Source organism: Lithobates pipiens, unplaced genomic scaffold, assembly GCF_037356315.1.
Source record: "Lithobates pipiens isolate NorthernLeopardFrog02 unplaced genomic scaffold, aLitPip1_a1.2 Scaffold_19, whole genome shotgun sequence".
NCBI lineage: Eukaryota > Metazoa > Chordata > Amphibia > Anura > Ranidae > Lithobates > Lithobates pipiens.
The window spans coordinates 332,859,911-332,886,501 of record NW_027507764.1 but is presented as its reverse complement, the minus strand read 5'-3'; the positions used below and the strand labels follow the sequence as shown (position 1 = coordinate 332,886,501).

Here is a 26,591-nt window from a genome sequence, read left to right as displayed (position 1 = left end):
CGATTAGTATGGGCAGTCTAATTTTGTTATTGCAATGTGTCTATAAATTACTTGGACCTGTGGCGGCCCTTCATTTATGAGAACCATTCCTGAACTTTAAACTCATTGGTTAAGAATGTCATACGATTCAATGGTACAATATGGGGCAGTGGGTCTGCTATTGCAGATGATCGTGTTGTATATTTTTTATTTTTTAATAAAAGGAGATTTTTTTTCAGCATCCACCAGCTATGGAGATAACTGCCTGCTGTTTCCAGAGCCCTCGCCGGATACATTTTGTGGGTTTTCTATACAATAAGAATTTAGTTTAATACTCTTTCCTTGGAAAAACAAGAACATTGAGAGTTTATGTGTAAATATAAACTACTTCCACCATTCATCATCAGAAAAGATTTGCCTTAGGAGGGTTTTCCATGTATAAACAAATTGGTGTCTTCCTCTAACAGTCCCCCCTATACTGCAGTGCCCCTCTACTGTGGATTTTCCATACACAATAAGAATTTAATTTTATATATTTTTTTTTCTTGAAAAAAACAAGGACATTGAGAGTTTATGTGTAAATATAAACTACTTCCACAATTCATAATCAGAGAAGAATTGCCTCATGAGGTTTCCCCATTTAAAGGCAAATTTGTGTCTCTCTGGCAGTCCCCCTCTACTACAAATGTAAGTGTTCTGTAATTACGTTTTCTAAGAAACTTCAGTCATTTTGGATGCTTGTTAAATGAAAGTAATAATAATGAAACAGAGGTGACCTTCCCCTTATTATTCTGTTAACCCCCATTTAGAATTCAGTCGGTGTCGTGGTTGCCTGTTTCTTAGCAATACCATTTTAAACTAAGATTTTACTAAAAGTGTTTCTCCCAACATTAACAGGGTTTCTTTTTAAAAGAAAATAAAACCATTTTACTTCATTTTTTTTTTTCCAGATTAGACTAGAAAACATAGGAATGAACAATACTACATAGAAACATTTTCAAACACAAATTACATTTCTTTGTTGGAATTAACATATTAAAGAATGCCTAGAAAATAGTTATAAAACATTTTTTCTAAAAATAAATACTGGTGATCTACATATTTTAATAAAACAGAAAAAATGTATAATTTATCATGCTAGTAAATCCTTTAAAATTAAAAAAGCCATAAAATATATCTATCAAAATCTTTTTTTTTTCTTTCGTTTTGGATAGATTGTGGAAGAATTTAAAAACCTGGTCGTGTTTTTATTGCTGTCTGTGTTCCTGCTTGGAAGATCCACCCCTCTATAATTGCCCTGATGACGATAGCCACTGGGATTGGAAGTGAGAGAAAATACATTTTGAATTGTCAGTGGAACAGGAAGAGAATAAATCTTCCAGTGGGGACACCCATTTTCAGAGCAAGCTGTGCAACAAAGGCTTATGCTTTCTTTGGAGGGACTAGCTCTCATTTTCTGTTTTGTCTCAAGACAGGAAGTAAAAGAAAATTTCCCCCAAAAAAGACAGGAACAAAAAAGAAAAAAAAAAACACTATTGGCCATAAATATATTTAATCCTTTCCTGCTTTACATTCTTGCTTTTAACCCTTTACATTCTCCAATACTCTGCTTTTAACCCTTTACATGCTCCAGAACTCTGAAAAATCAGACCATTAAAGTGTTTGTAAATGGAAAAAAAACAAAAACAAATATAATTCTATACTTACCCACTCTGTGTAATGGAAACCTCTTCTTCTTGGGTCCCTTGGGTCCCCTGCTGGCCTTCTTTACTCCCCCTCCCTGGCTAGTGGCCCATAGGAAGCTGGTTCCTTTAGGGGCACTCGAGCAGACTCACTCTGAGTCTCGCTGTCTGCATTAATTGATGCAGACAGTGGGACTTGCCCCCCTGCTCTGGCTTTGATTGACATCGGTTTGAGCCAATAACTCACAATTTCACAATTTCAGGCTATTCAAATGAACTACACCCAGATAGCATGTGAATCTCACAGAAACGCACAGCACAGCTTGCATGGCATGGATTCCCATGTGATTTATGGTGTAAATCAGCACTTAAAGCAGAATTTAATTCCCAAAAGGGAGTTAGTCCCCTCCCCCCCCCCCACACACACATACCCCCCTAGCAGAAATGCAGGAATTTTTTTTCTTACATTTTTTATTTGTGGCCCTGCCCCGCATCAACATTCCAGCCTAGACCAGAATAATGTGTCATTGGTCCTGCATCCTCCTGAGAACTTACATTACATCTCTAAGGAGGCTGCAGGATCGGCACCCAGAGCGGCCACGGGGCGAGCTCTGTGCATAATTGGAGCTGGTACCTTCACCCGGAAGAGCCAGCCAGCTGAATAGGTCCAAGATGGCAAGATGGAACCCGCTGAATGGCACCCGCTGCTGCATGGCAGGACAATGTTCGATTAGCTGTGCTGGTGTGTATGTGTTTTAAAAAGAACCCAGGAATACAGGTACGAGGGAAAAGAAAGATGGTGGTGGGGTGAGTTGAATACTGCTTCAACCCCAACATAGAGTCTTTGTTGTGATCTTTGAAGATCTTTGAGGATGAATTACTTTGCAAGACATGCAGGTAGACAGGTCAGGAAAAGCTTATTTTAAAGGTCTTTTTTGCCTGTTAAGTATATGTTGATACTTTGATGTCTATAGTCTTGGCACAAGCACACTTTGCCGTTTTAGTCTAGCATACTTAAACTGCTTTTGTTTTTAAAAGTCCCTCATAAAATAGCAGCAAATGTAGAGTAAATGCAGTACAAGCAGTAAATAGCTTCTTGTAATGTGACAGCTCTTTCTTGTACAGCAGTCTCTCGCAACACACAAACCAGATTTTCATTATGATTGCAAGTACAAACTATGCAAGGTGGGTCAGTCAAATCTCTACTTTAGGCAAACTTACTAACCAAATAGAACGAGGCATATTTTTTTACACAGGCTATTTTAAGGCATTAGCAATCAATCTTATTTATAGTCAGGAGCTTAATTAAAGAACAATAAATAGAAATGAAAAGAAGAACTTGGGGGGGGGGGGGGGGGGCTAGAACACAATATAGCAGCAGTTTACCTGCATCACACACCATATGAAGGGCACATTTCAAATCATCATTCCAGACACTCGTGTATTCATTAGGGCCACATGGGCTGCAAACGGTATCCCCACTGAAGGTGCACCTTTTAGTCATATATGTTCCTGAAATAATAAAAACATTTCCTTATGTACAGTCCAAGTCATAATAAATAAATGTTTCACAATTGCACACAATTCTGTAATTAGTAAAGTGTGTATGGTACTATGGAATTATATAGTAAATCATTTTAAATGTATACTCTTTATTTAAAATTATTCCTTTATCTGTCAAGAACTAAAATGCAGGCTAGATGGAGTTTTGCTTCATGTCCTAGCTATACTCAAATCTTCTGTGCTTTATAAGTAGATAAATTAAATATGTTTTTGTTATGTAAGCTTGTATAATGTATTTGTAAATTGACTGATGGTATGATTATGCCATTAATGTATGCATATTTGTCTATTTTTATAACAATTTTACAATAAAATTAAGATTAAAATAAAATAAAACAAAACAAAATAACATTAAAAAGAAAATGCTTTAAGGGCTCTGAAGCAACTGTATGATGCAGTACAGTCACATATGTGGTGATCAAACCTAAATACACTTGTTTTTAATTAGTGCAAAATATTGTAAATTAATGCAAATATGAATCATCTCTAACAATAATTAATCTAAAGAATGATTTTGTTGACATTAATTAAGTATGTTAAATAAGATACTAAGATAAGATACCGTATTCTCTCTCTATCCATTTGCTGACCAGGCCTTTTCTGAAACTTTTTGTTTACATTTGGATTTTTTGCTAGAAAATTATATGTATATATTTTTTAGCAGAGACCCTAGAGAATATTTGCGCAGTGGTCTATCAAAGCCAATTAGTTTTTTTGGAAAAAATACACTTTAATGAATAAAAAAAACCCACAATAGTTACCCCAATTTTTTGTATAATGAGAAAGATGCTGGTACGCCGAGTAAATAGATACCTAACATGTTATGCCTTAAAATTGCTCACGCTCATGGAATGGCGACAAACTACGGTACTTAAAAATATCCATAGGCAACACTTTTTTACGGGTTACCCGTTTAGAGTTACAAAGGAGGTCTAGTGCTAGAACTATGGATCTCGCTCTAATGATCACGGAGGTCATGTGTGGTTTGAACACCGTTTTTCATATGCGGGCACGACTTGTGGATGCGTTGACTTCTGTGCGTGAGCACAGAGGGATGGGGCAATTAAATTTTTTTTTTTTATTGTTATACTCTCCCTTTATTTTTATTTTTTTATCATTTTTATTCCTGTTACAAGGAATGTAAATATCCCTTGTAATAGAAACAAGCAAGATAGGCAAGACCCTCTCGTTTACCTTTAAAAGCAAAAGGAAAAAAGAACATTTTTTTTTTGGACCCTGATAATAAATTATTTCTTTATGTTTGAGAACCAGACGTGATGTCAGAGGTCGCTCCAGTCCTCCAAGGGCACAGAGCCAAGTGGGAGCCATCTTGCCCTCACTCGACTTCCTGACTAGACATTGGATCGCTTCCAGGTTTACTGACGGCTCCAGTAAACCTGGGAATGACCGGGAAGTTGTGGGAGGGGGGTCAAATTTACCACTGGGATCACATTTATCAGATGCTGAATCGCTCACAGATCAAATTGTCAAAATGGGCAACTCGTCAAAATCTTCAGCTACGTCACTTCCAGTAACTCTCCAGCAGAAGATTTCGACCAGTTGGCTCTACTGCCCATGCACCTGACAGAATAACAGAAACCCCTGGCAGTTGACGAGTTTTCAAAATAGATTAGGGATGTACCTTGCGCATGCGCACTGCTGCGATTGGTAGATCCGAGGAAAACTCGTCAAGATTAAGGAAATATCTCACTTCAGATGTTGTATCAGTAGTGCTTTTTCAAAGTTTATTATTCACATAAAAGGGGAAAGTAAAATTCTCCCTTTGGCCTCTGCTCAAATTAAAGTATATTTATCAGAATTGAATGGAAACAGCCCACAGGAATCTTCACAGCTTCTGGCCAAAATCTTCTTTCCCTTGCTATGTCTGCACAATCAATCCCCATAGACTCTTTGGGCCATCTCCCAGTAGAGGAGATGCTCAGGAGACAGGCTCACAGGAGTCTATGGGGGTCAGATGAGGCATGGCCAGGGGAAAGGAAGGTAACTTTTCTGAAGCAGGAAAATGGGTCGCAATGAAAATTATAGCAAAATTCTCCTACAAAAAGTCATTATAAAAAGAAGACAAACCTGGTTTGCATTTACTGCAGCATTTTCCTGAATGTGCATACTGTTTTTCTGGGTCACAGTAAGGAGTCTGAAATAGATATAAGAGAAGAAAATAGAGCTTATCAATTTAATCTGAAAAAGTTCCTGTGTATGAAAGCAATATGTAGTATGGTCTGCAACTTTTACACTCACATTGATGTACTACACATTTAAAGCTGTACTAAGCTTCCTCTGTCTGCTATCAACCACACATAACTGGGAACATACTCTCTAGAAAGAGGAAGAACCTTGATTTAAGTAGAACAACAGAGTTGCTGGCTCTACTTGAATGCCACCCTTGGCAGGAATGTTTGTTGCTAGGAATCTGAGGGAGCCTGGAGCTATTATAAGCTAAATATAATTTGAGAGTTACATTGCCAATAGGTAAAGTCCTTCAAGTTGAGTCTCAGCACTGTGCTTTCCCCCTTTTCCAGTGAACCTTCTCTGTGTTTACATTTGAGATAACAATGCTGCCTTGTCACTGATGGGAGAGGGTACCAAAAACAATTCAACTGAAAAAAGAAGTGATCAGCTACAGAGGTCAGTGAGATTGTGTAAACTAGAATACTGTGTATATTAGAATACTAGAATACTAGAATATATAAATATTTGAATGTCCATAATCTGGCCTTGGTTCTATTTCAAGTCACTGATCTTATGCTTACACACAAAATATGCCTACCCAATGGTACATATTTCTTCTTTTAAAACTACTATCCTCTTTGGAGTTTCTTGATGACTATCTGCAGCTCTCTGATGAATTATATATCAAGATGGTGCATCTGTGCTCAGCCGCAGTCCTACCAGTTGGGAAGTCCACCTAATAGGCATAAATACTTAGGGGCAGTTTATCAAATAAACCACACCACTGCTTTTATGGGCAAAGTAACCTTTAATTGTGATCTGTTCTTTGTTAAGTGAAAGGTACACAGAGGACTTATTAAAAATTATATTACCATTTTAGTGGTTGTGACTAGGAAAAATCCTTTGCTTGGGGTGGATAACACTGTTCATGTACGTACCATGTTCTGTTCAATATCAGCCTTCTCCAGCCTGGATCATACTTTTTAGCTCTTGTCATACACAAATGTAGGTGTATTTTGAAAATTGCCCCCCAGATGGGAGCAATGTCTAAAAATTGCAGGGAAAAGTCCCATGATTAGGGGAGATAAAGCAACTGTATACTTGCCCTCTTTTGTTCAGTTTCCGCTTTCACCAGCCAGACTAGTATACTTAAGTTCTTGTGTTGCTCTTCGAAATTCTACTTGGCATGGGGTCTACCAATAAACGTGAGCAATGTCAAAGAATGACAGCTAAATGTACCATGCCGAGGGATAGATAAAACTATTGTGTACCTGCCCTCTTCTCATCAGCATCAGCTTTCACCAGCCAAACTCCTACAATTTAGTTCTTATTATACACAAAAAAATTTTTTTAAAAACTCTACATAGGATTAGCTCTAACTTTAGTTAGGAGCATTGCCTAAGACTAGTTCTTATGAGGTTGAAATGTACGTTCTATATAGACATAGGGGTTGATTTACTAAAACCAGAGTGCAAAATCTGGTGCAGCTCTGCACAGTAGCCCACCAGCTTCTAACCTCCGCTTATTCAATTAAACTCTGACAATAAAACCTGGAAGCTTATTGGTTTCTATGCAGAACTGCACCAGAATTTGTACTCTCTAATTTTAGTAAATCTCCCTCATACAGCAAGTCAGGTAAAAAAAAAATAATCTAGTTCAACCAACTAACATTATCTTGCATACTCTTCTTCCTGGATAAATCTTGTTGCCCTTTAGGATGACTGCCATTTTCTAACAGTTATCTTTTCCTTACTTCCCTCCTCCCCTGCATGAATTCCTAAGGAGAGGCTGTCAATTATTGGCAATGGCAGTCATGAGAAATGGCTTCTTTGTGGGATTTTTTCTGTGCACATGAAGGGGAAGGAGTAAGGGCAGTTTGGGAAAGTTGTGAAGCTCCCTGTGGAACAGTGGTAAAGTATTTGGGGGCCCCACAAGTATTTTTTGTGACTTCATATGTACTGGAAATCTCCTCATGCATAGAGAAAAAATGTGAAGGTTACACATGTGTTGATACTGTCCATATTATAGCAGGCACAAACTGATTATGTCAGTAGTCACAGCTATTACCTTTTGTACCACCACCCCCTCCCTTTAGAATGTAATCTCTACGAGCAGGGCCCTCCTGTTCCTTTTTTGTATTGTACTGTAATTGTGTTGTCCCCCCTATACATTGTCAAGTGCTGCGTAAACTGTTGGCACTATATAAATCATGAATAATAATAATAATAATAGTGGAAAATATTATCACTTCCTAGTGCCTATCCAGCCCTGGTACCCAACCATAAGGCCCTCTGGTGGGTTATATGTCCTGATGGTGCTTCTGTGCTCATTAGGTCACGGTCCTACCAGCCTTCAGGGCTCTGTACATGATGGGGTGTCTGGAACAGCAAAAAAAGTACTTCTGTGGCTCTACATCATTTGACCAATTATGTAGGGAAAGCCTGGAAAAGTTTGTGCTGAAGGTTAGAGAAAGCTCTCTTTCATGTCATATACACTGCAAAAATTGATGGCTGCTGCAGAGTTCTATAGTAACTGCACTGCCAGAAACAAAGCTGTCAGTAAGGAAAAATAATAATTGCCTTTTCCAGGTAAACAGTTTGGTTTATTTCTTTCACATTTCTTAAATTTTCTCTGTTCTGTATCATTTTTTCTTCTTTTATGTTTTTTTTTGTTTTTTTAAATAATGGATCTTGCTGTGTGGAATATCAAATGTGCAAACAGAACTGATTAAGATGGCACAAATGTGACAGTGTTGACTTGTAGAGGGGCTCTAAGGTAAGTTGACCAGTTTTTTTTTAATATGTGTATGGAATGATTGTATAATATATACGTTATTTCTCAGATTTCATCCATGAGATAAAAAACTATACTACTTAGAATTTATTGGGATATGATTACCAAATGTTAAGAAGATAAGTTGGAGAAAAAACTTGGAAAGAGCGATGGGGCAGCAAAATTCTAATCCAATCCAGCCCGGGGACAAACTCAGACCGGAGATAGCGTCCTCAGTCTGGGGACTGCCCCCAGACACCATGTGGACTTCTGGTCACCCTACCCTGAGGGCAGTGATATGTAGCTTTTTTCATATCAATCTCAAATCTCTACTGTCTTCTGCAGAACCTGTATAATATCTGCTTTCGCTGACCAATTTCTGTCAGCAGTCTCTCAGTCTTCTGTAGCATTGCATACACAGAATTTTATGTACAAACCTTGGTGCTGTGGGAATGTGCTTAGGGCCCACTTCTGTACATAGATCATACAACAATTTATTAAGGGGGAGGGGCTCTTGATGTAATGGGGGATACAATTCCACGGATGTGGAAAAAAAAAAAATCGAAGGGTACTATGTGTCATTTATCTTATGCTCAAATGCAGTCACTGCACAAGCAGACATTACTGTTCAGTACTAGTCATTAAATGTGTGTGTGTGTGTGTATATATATCACACACACATACAGCGTAATATACAGTATATATATATATATATATATATATATATATATATATACATATATACACATACCTTAGGAAGAATGCACAGGAAAGCTTATCCAATGATAACCAAACATACACATTAATATAGTTGCTTACACACACATTAACCAATGCACACACATATTCATGTTCATGAACACAGCTGCCATATATGATATAACAGGTTTTGATGTGCATGTATTGGAATGGACATTCATCATGGGAACTAAAGTGTATCTCAGATTTTTATTGCTGTTGTTATTGTGTGCAAGACAGATTTAGCCTGTCTGCCCCAGTGATCATTGTCATGATTATATCCAAATTTTAACAGTTGTCACTGGAACAAGAGTTGACAGGAAAACTTTAAAATGGGACACCTGCTCTAATGACAACTATCTAAAGGTCCTTGCACATGGGCAACTGAGCCCATTCAACGTAAATTATGGCATGTTTGCCCTACCTGGGCTTCCCATAGACATGAATGTCTGTGCGCTGCTGTACTGGGGTAAACAGCGCGCTATCGTAACAACATGTATGAAGCCTACAAAAAAACATAGAAAAATGACAGGAGAAAAAAAAGAGTAGTCCATTGAGTCTGCCTGTTTTTTTTGTTTTTTTTGTTTTGTTTTTCTTTAACGTGTTTGCGCTGTACTCGTGTCTATGATAGCACTGCCATTTGTCCAAGTGCAGCAATGCACAGCCATTTGTGTTTACGGGAGGCTATTGCTGCACCTGGGCTGCCCAGGCTTGGGAAAGACGCCAACATGTATGTTGAACAGGCTCAGCCGCCCATGTGCAAGGCCCTAAAAGGGAATTTGTTTTCAATTTAAACAGATTTCCACTCTCTTCTTGTTCTGTCTCTGGGACAGAACAGAACATAATTTTTTTTTTCTTACTTCCAAAAGGCAAGCACCATCCACAGTCAGCACCTACTTCCTTAACTAAAATCATTCCGTTACATGACACAATCATATAAGTCATGTTGCTTGTTGTGGGCTATGTATACACATGTCTGACAGAAATCAGCATCTTTGCATCAGTTACGCTAGGGAGAGAGTCTAAGTATAGGTTCCTTTTGCCTGCAGCAGACTAATGACATCATTCTCCCAAGTTGCCCCTCTGGGGTCTAGATAATGGGGTTGATTTACTAAAGGCAAATAGACTGTGCACTTTGCAAAGTGGAGTTGCCTTCTGCAAGTGCAATTGCTCCAAAGCTTAGTAAATGACGCAAGGCTTCACTTTGCACAGAGTACCCAATCACATGCAAGGAAAATAAAAAAAATGCATTTTTGCTTGCACGTGATTGGATGATGGAAGTCAGCAGAGCTTCTGCTCATTTACATAGCTCTCGGGCAACTGCATTTTGCAAAGTGCACAATCAACCCCAAAGCATTTTGCCAAGAGTTGCTTTAGAATATAAAAAAGTACAGCTTTAAAAGAAAAAAAAAAATAATCATACTTTTGCTGTATATTGTAACATTGGTATTCATGAAGATTTTTACAGGAATGTAGTGGTTTTTAGAGCAATCCAATTCATGCACTCATGATTTAGAAATATTTGTCATGTACAGAACTGCTCAAATCCACAGCTAAGTAAACAAAAACTTGAATTTATACAGTTCAGTATAATGCAGTTCTCTACCCAAAGCTGTCTGCCAATGGTTTACTTACGCAGTGCAGATTAATACTAAGTACACACTGTCTCTTAGTTAGAAATGACTGTTATCTGATACAAAAAAAATGTGGACTGCAAACACATAAAGAAATTTTTCAAGAGTGTGAGAAATACACTTTTGCATACTCTAGGCATGAGTTTAGAGTAAGTTTGCATATAAAAGGCCAGAATACTGGAAAATATCACAATTTCTCCTTTTAGTAGGTATGAATTTTCATTTTGGTACTTGTTTTATTAAAGAGTTGCTACTTTTTCTATAATGAAAAGGAAACATGGCTTACACTGGAAGTCTAAGTAAACAGCTAAATTCTGTTTAAGTGCTCATGCACACGGACGTTTTAAAAAACTGGCTGCAAAGCTAGCTCCGACGCCTGGAAAAATCGTCGTTAAAAACTTGATTTTTACCGCGTTTTGCATTGGCGTTTATGCGCGTTTTCCCGCGATTCGCGTTTTTACAGCTCTAGCTCCACGCCACGGAACGCACTGGTCCTGGGTTTTTTTTACAGCTTAAAAACGCTTATGCCATTTGCAGCTCAAAAACGCCTAGGTGGGCATGAAGCCATAGACTAACATGGACAGCCGTTTTTAAGCTGCAAAAAAAGCTCAAAAAAGCGGCTGTAAAAACGTCTGTGTGCATGAGGCCTAAAAGTTTTTGTTCAGTTAAACATTGAAAAGTCAGATATAGTATACAGTACAAGAATAAACAATAAAAAGATATGCAAGTAACAGAGAACAGGTAAACCATATGAGCAGCAACAGGCTTCAAGTACAATCAGGAGGCCCAGCGGGCATGATAAAGATGTTGTTTCATATTGTGAATTGTAGTCAACATCTCAAAATGCCTAGCAGTAGGGACTACAAAGAGTTCCAGAACAGGTCCAGGCCTAAAAAGCAGTGTATAACAAAAAAAGGGAGAAGTGGGAACCAATAAAATATGGTACATTGATATACCGGCCAGTATTGTTCCACACACTAATATTGGGGGGGACTCTGTGACAAAAAGGCATATGAAGGAGTGTGCACTGTGTCAGAAATACGACTCAGTACTGTCACATGGATGAGCCCTGGGAAATAATTACTGGACTGATAAAGTAATGAATTAAATCATTTTATTGAAAAAATATCAATTATTAAAAATACAGCAAATCTACACCTGACACTAGGAGTAAACATAAGGGACAGACAACAAACACACATAAAACAACTATACACACCACCCAAGAAATTCATCAAATAGTACTATAAATACAAATTGCGGTAAACCACATCACCACCGAGCCTAATGAATTGTATAAGAAGGCAACGGCCATTGCAATTTCAGAGTGGTAGTATGAAAGGGTATAGCAATATATATGACAGTCCATGGTTGAAATACAGGGCAATATGACAAAGTCAGTCCAAGGGATTGGAGAAAAGGGGGAGATGAAGGCAGGGAGCCATCTGCAATTGCAGATCAAGTAAAGTCAACTGGGCTATAGATGATGATGAGAGCTATATGTCCACAGACTAAAATGTGATCCAGGTATATGAACGAATGGTCAAAAGAGCTGTTGCAATTAGCCAAAGTATTCAGCTGGAACAAATTAATGAATAATAGTCCATTCCCGGACAATGATAAAGTTCAAAGTTAGAATTTAACAAATTTATCAACAGACCTTGATAATACAGGCAAATCAATTACTCACTGTCTGTGTAGAACTTGTGAAAGTAGCACTGTGCAGCGCAAATGTGAACAGCTGATCTGAACTTTCATGGATTACCAAAGGTTCTCTTCATAGCTGTATAGGCTCATGCTGACTCTAGAAGTCACAAATGGTAAGTAGCGATGAAGCGCTATGTAGAAGACACAGCCAAAACCATGGACTGGCTAACCAGCGAGGTGGTGATGCAGGGACTCACGTCAACGCGTTTCACTGGGAAACCCCAGTTTCATCATGACTAGCGCCCCCTGAGGCCAGTTTAAATAAACAAAATTTCAACTCAGCTTCAATTAACTCACAAGTGAATCAAATATAAACATGTGTTTAACCTAGACCAACACACTATTTTCTAACCATATTAACCCCTAGGGTATAAAAACATCATAATGACTGCAGCATCTCCAAAGAAAAATGTAAGTAAAAAATGTGAAAAAAATATACAAAAATTTATAAACATTAAACAAATAAATGAATATATTATAAATTATAGTAGTGCACACACAGCATAATCTATTCAGACAAATGGCTATTTAGAGAAAAGCTCAATGCCCCAAGTCGCCATTCTCTAACATAAATTGTGTAGGGACCTAAATATGTATTATATATATATATATATATATATATATATATATATATATATATACACACACACACACACACACACAGAAAAGAGAGAAAGGATTGAAGATATTAGAATATATATATATATATATATTTAAGACATATACATTTACTAAACATATTTCCATAAATACTTCCAAAGAATAATTCCAAAAAGAAACAAAAATATTAGGGAAAATCACTGTTCCAGAAAAACTTGAAGATTAAATTCTCTGTTAAATCCATTTTGAATCATAACATTTAATTTATATATACTTTTTTTTTATTTTTTAAGAAGAACTCTATCAAAATCACCTTCTCCCTTCTCTCAGAGCATAAATTCCCTTAACCCTCAGCCCATCGGGTTTGGACTGATGGTGTAAAAGGAAATTCTGAGCTAATGGACTTTTTGGCTCCCATGTCCTGGGATGCTCACCAATATAGATGCGTAACTGATGCTTTTTCTTACCTATATAAATCTTATCATAGGGACACTGTATACTATAGATTACTTTGGCAGTAGCACAATTAATAAGGCTTTTAATCCTATAGTTTTGCATATTGTCTGCATTGGTGAACATCTCGGTATGCTAGACATAATGGCAAATCTGACAGTGTCCACAGGGGAACATCCCTTTTGATCTTGAAAAAAACATAAGCCAGGAGTCATCTGATGACCTGATATATTCAGACTGAGTGAGCATGTCTGAGAAATTTGGAGCTCTCCGAGCAGTTATACGTGGCTAATCACCAACTATCCCAGATAAAGTGGGACAGTGAGACAAAACTGACCAATACCTTTCGAGAATGTCCCTGACCTTTGACCACTGTGAACCAAACTGGGTAATAAATCTTACTGGTCCATATTGTGTGGCCTGAACAGATGGGGGCATGGGGGGAGAGGATAGTTCTATTAGGGAAGATCTATCTAGCCTCTTTGCTCTCTTTGCTGCTCTAAGTACTTTATGGCTATAGCCTCTCTCCCTAAACCTAGCATACATGTCATGGGCCTCCTTTTTCAATTTCACATCGCTTGAACAGTTTCTCAGAATACGGAGAAACTGCCCCATAGGGATGCCCTTTACCAGAGATTTGGTATGAAAGCTATCTGCTCTAAGTAGAATATTAGTGGCTGTGGGTTTTCAAAACGTTGAAGTGACCAAAAGGTCATACTTCTTGGTGTTCCTGAGGTCAAGAAAAAGAACCTATACCAAATCAAAACCGTATGCAAGTTTAATATTATGTGTGTTCCCAAATTAACTCATTTAGAGCAGTCTAGGTTCCCTTCCAGACCATCAGGACATCATCAATATAACATATCCATGTCATCACAAATCCATTGAATGATCCTAACGTATAAACCCCAGACTACTCCCACATACCCAAATGTAGGCATACATATGAGGGCGCCTGTATTACCTTTTGGTAATACACATCATTGAACTCAAAATAGTTGTTATTGAGAACAAAGTTCAAAAGGTCAAGTACAAATTCATTTTGATGTGCTATCTCAGGAAAATATTTCTCTAAGAAAAACTCAACAGCTTTTTGACCCCAGAAATGGGGGATCGATGCATAAAGTGACTCAACGTCAATGCCGGACCCATTTATCCTCAACTTTAATGTCCCTCAATTTGTTGAGGACATCTTTTATATCTCTTACATATGATGCAAAAGCAGGAACCATTGTTTTAAGAAGACCATCAACATATTGACTCACACTTTCAAGGGGTCCATTAACTGCAGACACTATAGGTCTCCCTGGGGGGTTTTGTAGATCTTTGTGAAGTTTAGGAATAATATAGAGGACTGGAATGTTATATGCAGAAATCCGGAGGTAATTTAGTTCTCTTTTAGATAAAAGTCCTTCTTCCTGTGCTAAAGTTAGTTTATAGTTTAATTCAACAACCAAATCAGAAAAGGGAGCGTTTGAAAGTCTTACCTATATAGATGTCTTGATTACCCAGTTGTGTCTTCACTTTTCTCCAATCCCTTGGACTGAGTTTGTCATAGTGCCCTGTATTTCAATCACGGACTGTCATATATATTGCTATACCCTTTCATACCAGCACTCTGAAATTGCAACGGCCGTTGCCTTCTTATATTTCATTAGGCTCGGTGGTGATGCGGTTTACCGCAATTTGTATTTTTCAGTACTATTTGATGAATTTCTTGGGTGGTATCTATTGTTGTTTTATGTGTATTTGTTGTCTGTCTTTGTCCCCAGACCCTTATGTTTCTTCATAGTGTCAGGTATGGATTTGCTGTATTTTTAATAATTGATATTTTTCAATAAAATTATTTAATTCATTACTTTATCATTCCGGTAATTATTTCCCAGGGCTCATCCATGTGACACTCAGTACTGAGTCGTCTTTCTGGCACAGTGCACGTGCCTTCCAAAAAGCAGTGTAGTAGGCAGAGGAGAGGAACGAGTAGGAAAGGGGATGAAACTGTACAGGTGCAAGGTAAAAAAAAAAAGCCTCATCAAACACTTCACATAAATATACAAAACTCATCACAAAGAAAAGAGGGTCAAAATCTGCAGGCAAATAGGTTTTTACCCAGGAGTCCCATATTGTGGATATATGGAAGTGAACAAGCAGGTCATGTTATCCAATAGGAAAAGATAAAGACTGGTACCTTTTGCAAACTGCAGAACCCCAAAAGTGGTATATTTAATTCTATGTGATTGTGGTTCCTTCTACATTGGTAAGATGAAGTTAGAATTTTTAGTAACATATGTACAGACACATTCAAAGTTGAAAAAAAGGAAATTTGGATTTACCAGTGGGACGACATGTTGCCATGTCAGTCAAGTTTTTTTTGCTTAACAGGGTCCATCCCAGTTCCAGGGGAGAGGACATTAGTAAGTCCCTTCTCCAGCAGGAAATTATGTGGATTCATTATTTAAATGCCATCATCCCTCCCAGCTTAAATTAAGTGGTAAGCTTCAAGCCCTTTCTAGAGGCCTTTAAATTTGGAGGTATGGAGAAATAAAACACCATTCATTACAATTGGGACATTGTAATGACAATAGAGTCAATTTGTGGTGACATTACCACGCAAACTGGCGGGTGGCATTGCATACCAGGAATCTGAGACAAATATGTTACTTATATCCTATAATTCAAAGGGTGCATGATTATATTATGATACCCCCCTCTACTTGGGGACAAATTCCAACTATGTAGTCTTATATGATTAATTTATTTAGGTGCTGTATTATACATTTTTGATGGGTCTTCCTTTTACTGCAGTGGCTGTTCTCCATAAATTAGCTTTAGAAACTTTCTACATATTTTATTAGCTGGCCCGTTTATTATTATTTTCTATTTTTCTACGCATTTTTGCCTCCTTAGCAGTAATTCCTGTGGTCTCAGTGTATGCTTGTCCCTCTCTGGGCAGGTACTGCTTGGCCTACTGACAGTTGAAGATGGAAAGATATTTTCATGCGCCAGAGGGTTTTAATGATTGGCTGGTTTACTATTGCATACACTTATATTGTATTTGTACTATGCTTGTCATGATGTGTTATATATCTTGTCAAACTATTACTGTATTTTAATTTGCAATTTTATTGTAGATATGTCGCACCCTTCTACCGATGAAGAAGAATTTTCAAAACATAGAGTTGTTGCATTTTTGTATACATACAATGTACAAGCCATTATATAGTTGTATGTTTTTTTTATGTTTTAAATAAAGATCGATGATTTAATTAATATGGTTTACAAAATATTTCCTTAAAAGACCCATGGGAATTTAATGTGGAGAATCTGCCTATAGCATGACATTTTATCAATTTATCTATTTTTTAGCACTGTTAATTTTTTGTATAGTATTTATAAGTATGCATTCGAGAGGTGTTCAGGAGGCAAACAGCTAAATTTACAGTTCAAAATACCTGCCCAAAATGTGTACCTTTGTTCAGTGTTCAACCAGTTTATAAATCTAGGCCCCTGCATCTGAGGAAGCCTGGGTGACAGGTGAAACTAGTAAGCAATTGAAACAGCATCATGCTGTATGGAAGATGAACACCGGTATTCTGAAAACTTCTATAGCGCTATACCTTTTTTCATCCAAACTCCACTACATGACTGCACTGAGGTGATGGACAAACTGGCAAGCATTCTAGGAATGGACATATCAATATAATTACCACCAAGTGACTGCATATGATGACCAGTATACAAGTATCGACAATATAGGTCAGCAATTTGATCCTATGTGCACGGACATTTGTTCTGATTCGACATTCAGGCCACTACCCACATGAGATGTGGACTTATTTGTAAGCAGAAACAAATACGAATGAGCAAAAAGGAACACAGTATAACAGGACATCAAATGGTGAGCTGTATCAAACACTATCTAAATGAAATGATTGCTTTAATCCTAAGTATCTGTTTGTTTCCCTGTTAAATCTCTCTATTTGTTACTTCTGCTGGGTAGAGGTGTGCTATCTGAAGTACCAGTCAGGACTTTACTATGCCCCTGCCAGAATATTGATATATTGTTGTATGGTTACTTGGCATTTGAAATGGAAATCTATGGAATCAATGGATAATGACTTTCCTTTAATGTCTGTCCTAGTGGAGTTAGGCAATACATTAATCTCATCTTGGAGGAAATTATTTACAGTATCGCCCCTTTTTTGATACATACATATATATTTTTCCATCAAATCTCACATGGCCATTGTGGGTATTTCTCTAGAGAAAACTAATATATGTGTAGATGGAATGGATGTGGTGCATGCTGATACAAAGAGAAGAGACACCAGTGTCATACTAAGACCTAGACTTAATTTTAATAGGTTTGAATTTATTGAGGGATATTTATCAGCAATTTTTGTATACACATGTGTGTGCAAAAGCTTTAATAAAATCTTGTTATACCTGGCTTGTCCTCGCTGATGAACATCTTTTTGAGATTCTTTCCATGCATGTTTATGCATTGGTTTGGTTCAAGAGGACTACAACCCCAGACGGATGTCTATTGTAAATTAATTAGACTACCCTCTGGCTGACGGGATTCACAGACTGCTTTATAGGGTGATAAAGGAGATGATATACATCCCCATAAACCTAGGCAATCTGTACAAGATAGAAAAAGCCATGGTGTTTTTTACTTCTGTCTTTTTACCCTGCATAGTTTTGTAGTAACCAAGCTTTCGCTATTGTTCCTTTGGTAACTATACCACGTGATCTGTGCAAGACATGCCTGCATCAAGAGCCAGCTCCAGACACTGGTCGGAGGGGAACGCTAACTTTAATAAATGTGAACACAAAAGCTAAACTTCGTGCACGCTCCCTTCCCTCCTTCCGTGTCTATTTCTCCTTCCATTGTCCAAAGCTAAACGAAACCACTGCTCCGGTTCACTACTTCTCAGCTTATGGTAATTCCAGAATTAGTTTGCAAGGGGTCCTGCTGAAACTCCAGGCCCACATGACCTGGAGGTTACAGGTTACCAGCTGCTTGGCACTACAGGGTGAACCTTCTTTTCCCTTTCAGGCAGGGTGACCCTCTTCTGCTAAGCCACCACTCATTTCCTGACCAAAACCCGTCAAAGTCTTTGCTCCTCTGGTGTAGGCTTAGCCTTCCCTTTCAAAAACAATACACTCAGGCCAATGTCAACTTGAGCTTTTTCTTTATGTAATAAAACATTGTACTTGACAGTTCAACATCCACCAGTAGTTTTTCTTTAAATCTTACCCAACTTTCATGGCTGAGTAACAGTGGTTATTTATTCCAAGTTTCTTCTCTGTATCCAGCTATCCTGGTGGGCTCTACATAGGTGAAAATACTCTGGCTTTCTCTGAACAAGAAGCCTCACAGAGGCCTTCACGTCCCCCAAGCTAAGCCCAGATACTTTAACTTTCTAGACACAAGCTCTCCTCCTTTTTTCACCATCCTGACACAGTATATTGCAAGGACCTATATTATGTTAGGTAATGATTAAGCACATCTTTGTTGTGTGAAACGCGTCTACCATGCAAATTGTTGGTGTCACCTTGGGATTTCTTAATAAAAGCATTTGGAATGAACTATGATGTGCAGCCACTTCTTCTTTTGATATTGCTTACGGAGGCGAGCCGGGGCTAGCACTCACCCACGGGTTCCATTAAGCTTATCCTTCTCACCTGGAGCAGTGAGTTCCCTTCACTTCAAGGACCTACAGTATATTAGTTCAGGTATTAGAACACTACCCATAAATATTGCCATATAGAAAGTGAACACCAGGCTAGCAGATTGAAAATTTAAAAAAATACAACATAAATGGCAGTAAGCCAGAATCCATGAACGGGTAAAGAATCCATTAAATTACAATAAAGTATTTGACATGAATACTAGGCAATGTTATAACAGGTATTCTAAACCATATTAATACTGAACCAAGTTAACCTGAGATACACCGCATTGATAAAGAACAGCATACACAGTGAAAAGAGCTCTCAATTGCTCAGTCCTCTGCCTCTGTACACACAGTACACAGCTCAGGTTCCTGCACACCAGCCCTTCATGGTTATCTCTCTGGTGGAGGCACTGGCACCCAGGTGAACAGGTCTGCACCCGGTGGCAACAGGAGGGGGGCTGGAGCCCCGAGTGGGTCCCCAAAAAGCCCCAGGTCTCGGGCATGCACAAATATATTATTAGCCCTGAGCCCCAGCAGGGACCAATCTCACTCTGAGCGTGGCTGAGTGACATAGCAGGTCCCGCCTTCTGGATCCTGCAGCGCCTATGATGGACGTCCCACTGGTCAGCACCATCATAGGCGCTGCAGGCTCCAGAAGGTGGGAATTACAATGTGGCCGCTGCACCGCATCACTGCGAGAAGATCCCCACTCAGCACTCGGGCAGGCGGATTTCCTCTCTTGTCCTGTTCTGGCTCTGCCTGCCTGGAGTGCCTGCTGTCCACTCTGCTGTGATGGGCCGCACACTACGGCTGAGCTGCAGGAGAAGGTCACATCACCTGAAGTCTGGTCAGGTAGGTCAGTGCACGTCACTGTGGGTCAGTGTATGTCAGGTAGGTCACTGTGTGTCAGGTAGGTCAGTGTATGTCAGGGCAGTGTGTGTCATGTAGGTCAGTGTATGTCATGTATGTCAGGTAGGTCAGTGTATGTCAGATAGGTCAGTGCATGTCAGGTAGGTCAGTGCATGTCAGGTAGGTCAGTACGCATCAGCTAGGTCAGTGCGTTTCAGCTAGGTCAGTGTGCTTCAGCTAGGTAACATCCTCCGCTACCAGGCTCAGACTTCGGGCTGAAGCCTCTGGTCTTTTTGCCACCTAGCAACACCCCTGTCTACAGAAATCCACGGGAAAGTTTGTTTAAAGTCTGATCGTGTGTATGAGGCTTAAGGGAAAGGTTAAATGTATTAGCAAATTTGAAACCACTAACAAATTGAAGCCAAACTCCAGCTCATACACACGATCGGACTTTGTACAAACTTTCCCGTGGATTTCTGTACAAAGGGCGTTGCCCGTGAACTTGTTAAGCATACACACGACCAGACTTTTTCAGCCAACTTTCACCAAATCACGTGGTTTTTCTGCTCTTTACCACCACCTTTGGTCAACTTCTGTATTGTTGTCTGATCTTTTGCATTGTTTCTGAGCATGCGTGTTTGTAAAGTCCGATGGTTTTCTGTACACATGATTGGACTTTGCTCCATCGGAACTTATGTTGTCAAAAATGTTGTCTGTTCGCACAGCCAACAAAAGTCCAATGAAAACCGAAAACGTTTGTCCGATGGAGCGTACTGTTGCCTTAAAACAACTAATTTGCATGTTTGTTGTCAAAACGTCTGATCGTTTGTATGGGCCTTTAGAAGCAGTTGCAGCAAACAGTTTTTTTCCTTTTGGGATAAATGTTTTGCATGAATGAATAAAGAAATAAAAGGTTTATCTCATTCATGTAAACTGATACATTCTGCTGGAGGATTTTGGATGTGAAAAACCAACAGACTTGCTGACTGGATTACCAGATGAAAATAGAAGAAGGAAAGCATAACAAATGAAAACCAATACAGCCATCACATCCAAGAATTGATGAGCTTCAATATAATAAATGGGTTTAATACTGCGTTAAATTGGAAAGTCTACTCAAAACATCTGCACAAAATCTACCGTTAGACCCTTTCACACTAGGGCTGCTTGTTTTAGTGATGCTTTACCGCTGTGTAGGGAGCACTTTTGCCACACTTTTCAGCCTCTAACGGCGCTGACCATTCATTGCAGTAGGCAGGGGCACCGCCCAAGTGTCTGAAAACACTCATTACAATGAATGGGAGACAGTTTTCAGGCACTGGTCTTAATGTGAAAGGGGTCTTAAACATTTATATTTTAGGTTGTGCAGATGCAGAAAATCAAGCAGTAAGATTAGAAGAAAGTAACGTAACTTTTTTTTTTTTCAATGAACCATATCATGGGAGAGATATGGAAGTTTTTTTTGCTGACCGAAAATGTTGTTGCCCCTAGGGTTGCCACCTCATCCCTTCAAACCCAAACACATATGAATTACACAGGTTCTGAGGCTAATTGAATGCAGGTAAGGCACAAAGTGAGTTTAATTACCATCTTAACCACTTCGGGACCGCCGTATTGCCAATGTACGTCAACACAATGGCACAGGCAGGCAGAATCACGTAAATGTACGTGATTGCCTTCTAGCGGGTGGGGGGTCCGATCGGACCCCCTCCCGCTAGATACGGCGGTCCCTTTCGGTGCCGGAGCGATCGGCGATGAGGGGATGGCCGTTGGTTTCCGCCCATCCCCTCTCGATCGCTCCTGGCCAGTGACGAACTTCCTCCCCTGTGAAAATGTAAACACAGGAGGAGGAAGTGATGTCACACTCCTCGTGGCGGTCTTTTTGAACCGGACAGCGAGGAGTGAAGACGCAAGTAAGTGCACCAACAGTCCACTGACACATAGGTACACACAGGCACACATTTCACCCCAGTCACCCCCCGATCACCCCCCCGATCGGCCCCCCGCCCCCCCCCAGTCACAGTGTCACTAATGCAGTGTTCATTTATTTATTGATCACTACATTTAGTGTCAGTTGTGACTGTAAAAAGTGTCAGGGCAGCTAGTGTTAGGCCCCTTTAGGTCCAGGGTAGCCCCCTACCCCCCCCTAATAAAGGTTTAACCCTTTGATTGCCCTCCCAGTTAACCCTTTCACCCTCTTTTACCAGTGTCACTAAGCGATCGTTTTTCTGATCGCTGCAATAGTGTCACTGGTCCCGCTAGGAAGCTAGTTTTTTTTTAGGTTCAACGCCAGGTTTTTATACCGTTAGGTACCCCGATATATAACCTAATAAAGGTTTTAACCCTTTGATTGCCCCTAGAGTTAACCCTTTCACCAGCGATCGCTGCATAAGTGTCACTGGTGACGCTGGTTAGCCAGTTAGTTATTTAGTTATTTAGGTTCCCCGTCAGCTTTTTATAAAGCTTCAGGTACCCCCATATAAATACCCAATAAAGGTTTTAACCCCTGATTGCCCTTAGTTAACCCTTTCACCAGTGATCACCGTATAAGTGTTACGGGTGACGCTGGTTTGGTAGTTCGCTTTTTATAGCATCAGGGCACCCGCCATTTATTACCTAATAAAGGTTTAACCCCCTGATCACCCGGCGGGTGATATAAATTTGGTTTTAGGGTCAGAAAGGGTCTGCGTCGCCCCAGGCAGTGCTAGGTTAGTGCCAGCACCGCTAACACCCACGCGCAAAGCATACACCTCCCTTAGTGGTATAGTATCCGAACAGATCAATATCTGATCTGATCAGATCTATACTAGCGTGCCCAGCAATTTAGGGTTCTAAAAAAACGCATTGTTAGCAGGATCAGCCCAGATACCTGCTAGCACCTGCGTTTTGCCCCTCTGCCCAGCCCAGCCCAGCCCAGCCCACCCAAGTGCAGTATCGATCGATCACTGTCACTTACAAAACACAACACACATAACTGCAGCGTTCGCAGAGTCAGGCCTGATCCCTGCGATCGCTAACAGTTTTTTTTGGTAGCGTTTTATACAGTCGCTGACAGGCTAGGTGCTTTTTTACCTGTGAGTCTCACTACTGTACCCCTAAATTTAGAGCCCAAAATGGCAAAGCGAAGGTACACTAGTGAAGAGGCCTACACGTTTCTGAGCATGACAGATAGTGAAGAGGAAGACACTGATCTGTCAGAATCAGGCTCAGAATACGAACCTGTAGAGGACAGCGCCTCCATGTCAGATAGCTCTGACGACGAAGAAGAGGTCCCTGCTATTGTCAGGCGTACCCGGCCCCGATTTTCTGATGTTGTTGAGGTGCAGGAACCGGAAGTCCCTCGTATGGAGTATAGAGCCAGTACTAGCGCCGCTCATCCTTTTGGTGAACTGGCAAGCACCAGCGGCCTAGTACACCCTGGGCGTACATCCAGCACTGCAGTATCACGTGGTGACGTGGCGAGTCCCATAAGTGCAGTTCAAGCTGGCGAGGTGGCAAGCACAAGTAGTGTCCCGCTGCCACCAAGAAGAAGAAGACAAAGACAGGCCCGTCGTACCCATAGTGCCCTTCCTGCAGAATTCGCCTATCCCAATTGGGTGCCCACCACTTCTGCAGAACCCGTACTTCCCCCATTCACTGCCCAACCCGGTATTCAGGTGGATACAGATGATTTTACGCCACTCGATTTTTATTCTCTGTATCTCACGGAAGATCTCTATAGATCTATTGTGGACCAAACCAATTTATATGCTGGTCAACGCATCGCCGCTAATCCCCAGTTGCCGTCTCTTGCCAGAGATTGGAAACCAGTTACGGTTTCCGAATTTAAGTCGTTTCTGGGCCTTTCCCTCAACATGGGCACACACAAATTTATGCGGATGCGGGCTTATTGGTCCACGCATCCGGCTGACCACATGCCCCTGTTCTCTAACTCCATGCCCAGGGCACGATACGAGCAGATCTTGCGGTTCTTGCACTTCAGTGACAATGAACTTTGTCGTCCACGTGGAGACCCTGAATACGATCGGCTCTACAAAATTCGGCCCCTCATAAACCACTTCAACCAACGTTTTGCAGACTTGTTTATTCCCCAAAAAGTTGTCTGCGTTGATGAGTCCCTGGTTAAGTTTACTGGTCGCTTGTCATTCAAACAGTACATTCCCAACAAGCGTACCAGGTACGGGGTCAAGCTCTATAAGTGCTGTGACAGGGCCACAGGCTATGCATGGAGCTTTATGGTTTATGAGGGTAAAGATAGTTACGTAGAGCCGGAGAACTGCCCTGATTACATAGGAAGCGCTGGCAAGATAGTGTGGAAATTGGTGTCACCCTTATTCGGAAAGGGGTACCACTTGTACGTGGACAACTATTACACCAGCGTGCCACTGTTTAGTCATTTATTTGATAATCAGATTGGAGCATGTGGCACCGTGCGACCTAATCGCCGGGGCTTTCCCCAGCGGCTTGTAGATTCCCGTCTTAGGCTGGGGGAGAGAGCCTGCTATCGGTGTAATAATTTGCTCGCTATGAAGTGGAGGCATAATAAGAATGTTTTCGTTCTTACCTCCCTTCATGCAGACACGACGGTCCAAATTTCTACGGCGACTGGTATTGTGGAGAAACCCCTCTGTGTCCACGAATATAACAAAAATATGGGAGGGGTGGACCTCAATGACCAGATGTTAGCGCCGTATCTAACTTCCCGTAAGACCAGACGCTGGTACAAAAAAGTGTCTGCTTACTTATTTCAATTGGCTTTGCTGAATGCTTTTGTGCTATACAAAGCTTCAGGCGGAACATTAACCTTTCTTTTCTTCCAAAGAGAGGTTGTCACAGAGCTTCTGTTTCCAGACGGTTCTGTACCTCACCATTCCCAACCAAATGCAGTAAGCCGGCTGTATGAGAGGCATTATTCTTATGTCCTCCCGAGTACCCCTACCCAACGAGCCCCCCAAAAAAGATGTCGTGTCTGTAGCAAGCGCGGATATAGGCGTGACACCCGTTCTTATTGTCCACGCTGTCCTGGCCAGCCTGGTCTTTGTCAGGGTGAGTGTTTTGAACGCTACCACACACTAGTGAAGTATTAGCGTAGGGTACAGCATTTCACAGGCTAGGCACACTAACACAGGGTCTCCCAAGATGCCATCGCATTTTGAGAGACCCGAACCGTTACAGTTACAGTTTACAGTTCAAAAAAAAGTGTATAAAAAAAAAAAAAAAAAAAAAAGTAAAATAAAAAAACCAAAAAAAATATAAAATATAAAAACCAAAAATAGTTGTCGTTTTATTGTTCTCTCTCTCTCTCTCTCTCTCTCTCTCTCTCTCTCTCTCTCTTCTCTCAAATTTTTTATACTTTACTGTTTACTGTGTTATTGTTAACCATTTTTCATGTTTTCAGGTACGCCATTCAGCTGCAGCGTGGATTTATTTATCTTGACAGCAACAGCGTTTGCTCCCACGATACATAAAGCCGCGACTCCAGTGCTGTAGGAGGTGATTTCACCACCACAGTTAAAAAAGAGCATATATGCCGAAGCATGGGGGCATAAGGGGTGGAGGAGCGATTTTGCTCCTAATGCCGCGTACATACGGTCAAAATTCCGACGGAGGGCTTGCCCGTGGAAAAGTTTGAACGTATGTACGCAGCATAACTTTTTTGCGGGAGGATGCCCCCATGCTTCGGCATATATATATTTTAGGCACAGGTTGTGTTAAAAAATGTTTTATTTTTTACTGTTTTTTTTGGCAATTGCTTTGCAGGTATGGTATGGTAAGGTTTTACTGGGATGTTACTTTGTTTTAACGTTAACCATAATTTGCTTAGCAGGTACGCCATTCAGCTGCAGCGCGGATTTATTTATCTTGACAGCAACAGCGTTTGCTCCCACGATACATAAAGCCGTGACTCCAGTGCTGTAGGCGGTGATTTCACCACCACAGTTAAAAAAGAGCATATATGCCGAAGCATGGGGGCATAAGGGGTGGAGGAGTGATTTTGCTCCTAATGCCGCGTACATACGGTCAAAATTCCGACAGGGGGCTTGCCCATGGAAAAGTTTGAACGTATGTACGCGGCATAACTTTTTTGCGGGAGGATGCCCCCATGCTTCGGCATATATATATTTTAGGCACAGGTTGTGTTAAAAAATGTTTTATTTTTTACAGTTTTTTTTGGCAATTGCTTTGCAGGTATGGTATGGTAAGGTTTTACTGGGATGTTACTTTGTTTTAACGTTAACCATAATTTGCTTAGCAGGTACGCCATTCAGCTGCAGCGCGGATTTATTTATCTTGACAGCAACAGCGTTTGCTCCCACGATACATAAAGCCGTGACTCCAGTGCTGTAGGCGGTGATTTCACCACCACAGTTAAAAAAGAGCATATATGCCGAAGCATGGGGGCATAAGGGGTGGAGGAGTGATTTTGCTCCTAATGCCGCGTACATACGGTCAAAATTCCGACAGGGGGCTTGCCCATGGAAAAGTTTGAACGTATGTACGCGGCATAACTTTTTTGCGGGAGGATGCCCCCATGCTTCGGCATATATAAATGGTGCATGTATGTCCATCATTAGAAGTGGGTGGATGAAGGGAGGTATCTAATGGTGGGCATACCCACCGATCAATCTCTTTTTTTTCGTTCAGACAACATGACTCTCAGTAAATAGCTTGGGGTGTCTACTTTCCAAAATGGGGTAATTTGGGGGGATTTTGTGCTATTTTGGCATTTTATGGCCTTT

General features: G+C 40.3%; 1 protein-coding gene across 1 annotated transcript in view; it reads right to left on the bottom strand.

The window, feature by feature from the left end:
- The window catches only part of TNFRSF11A (TNF receptor superfamily member 11a), a 136,524-nt gene that overhangs the window by 32,351 nt on the left and 77,582 nt on the right, over nt 1–26,591 (bottom strand). Inside the window, exons 2-3 of the mRNA XM_077492059.1 lie at nt 5,313–5,379; nt 3,048–3,173 (exon numbers count right to left, since the gene is read on the bottom strand). Of these exons, the coding sequence (XP_077348185.1) occupies nt 3,048–3,173; nt 5,313–5,379 (193 nt within the window). The remainder of the gene's footprint in view (nt 1–3,047; nt 3,174–5,312; nt 5,380–26,591) is intronic.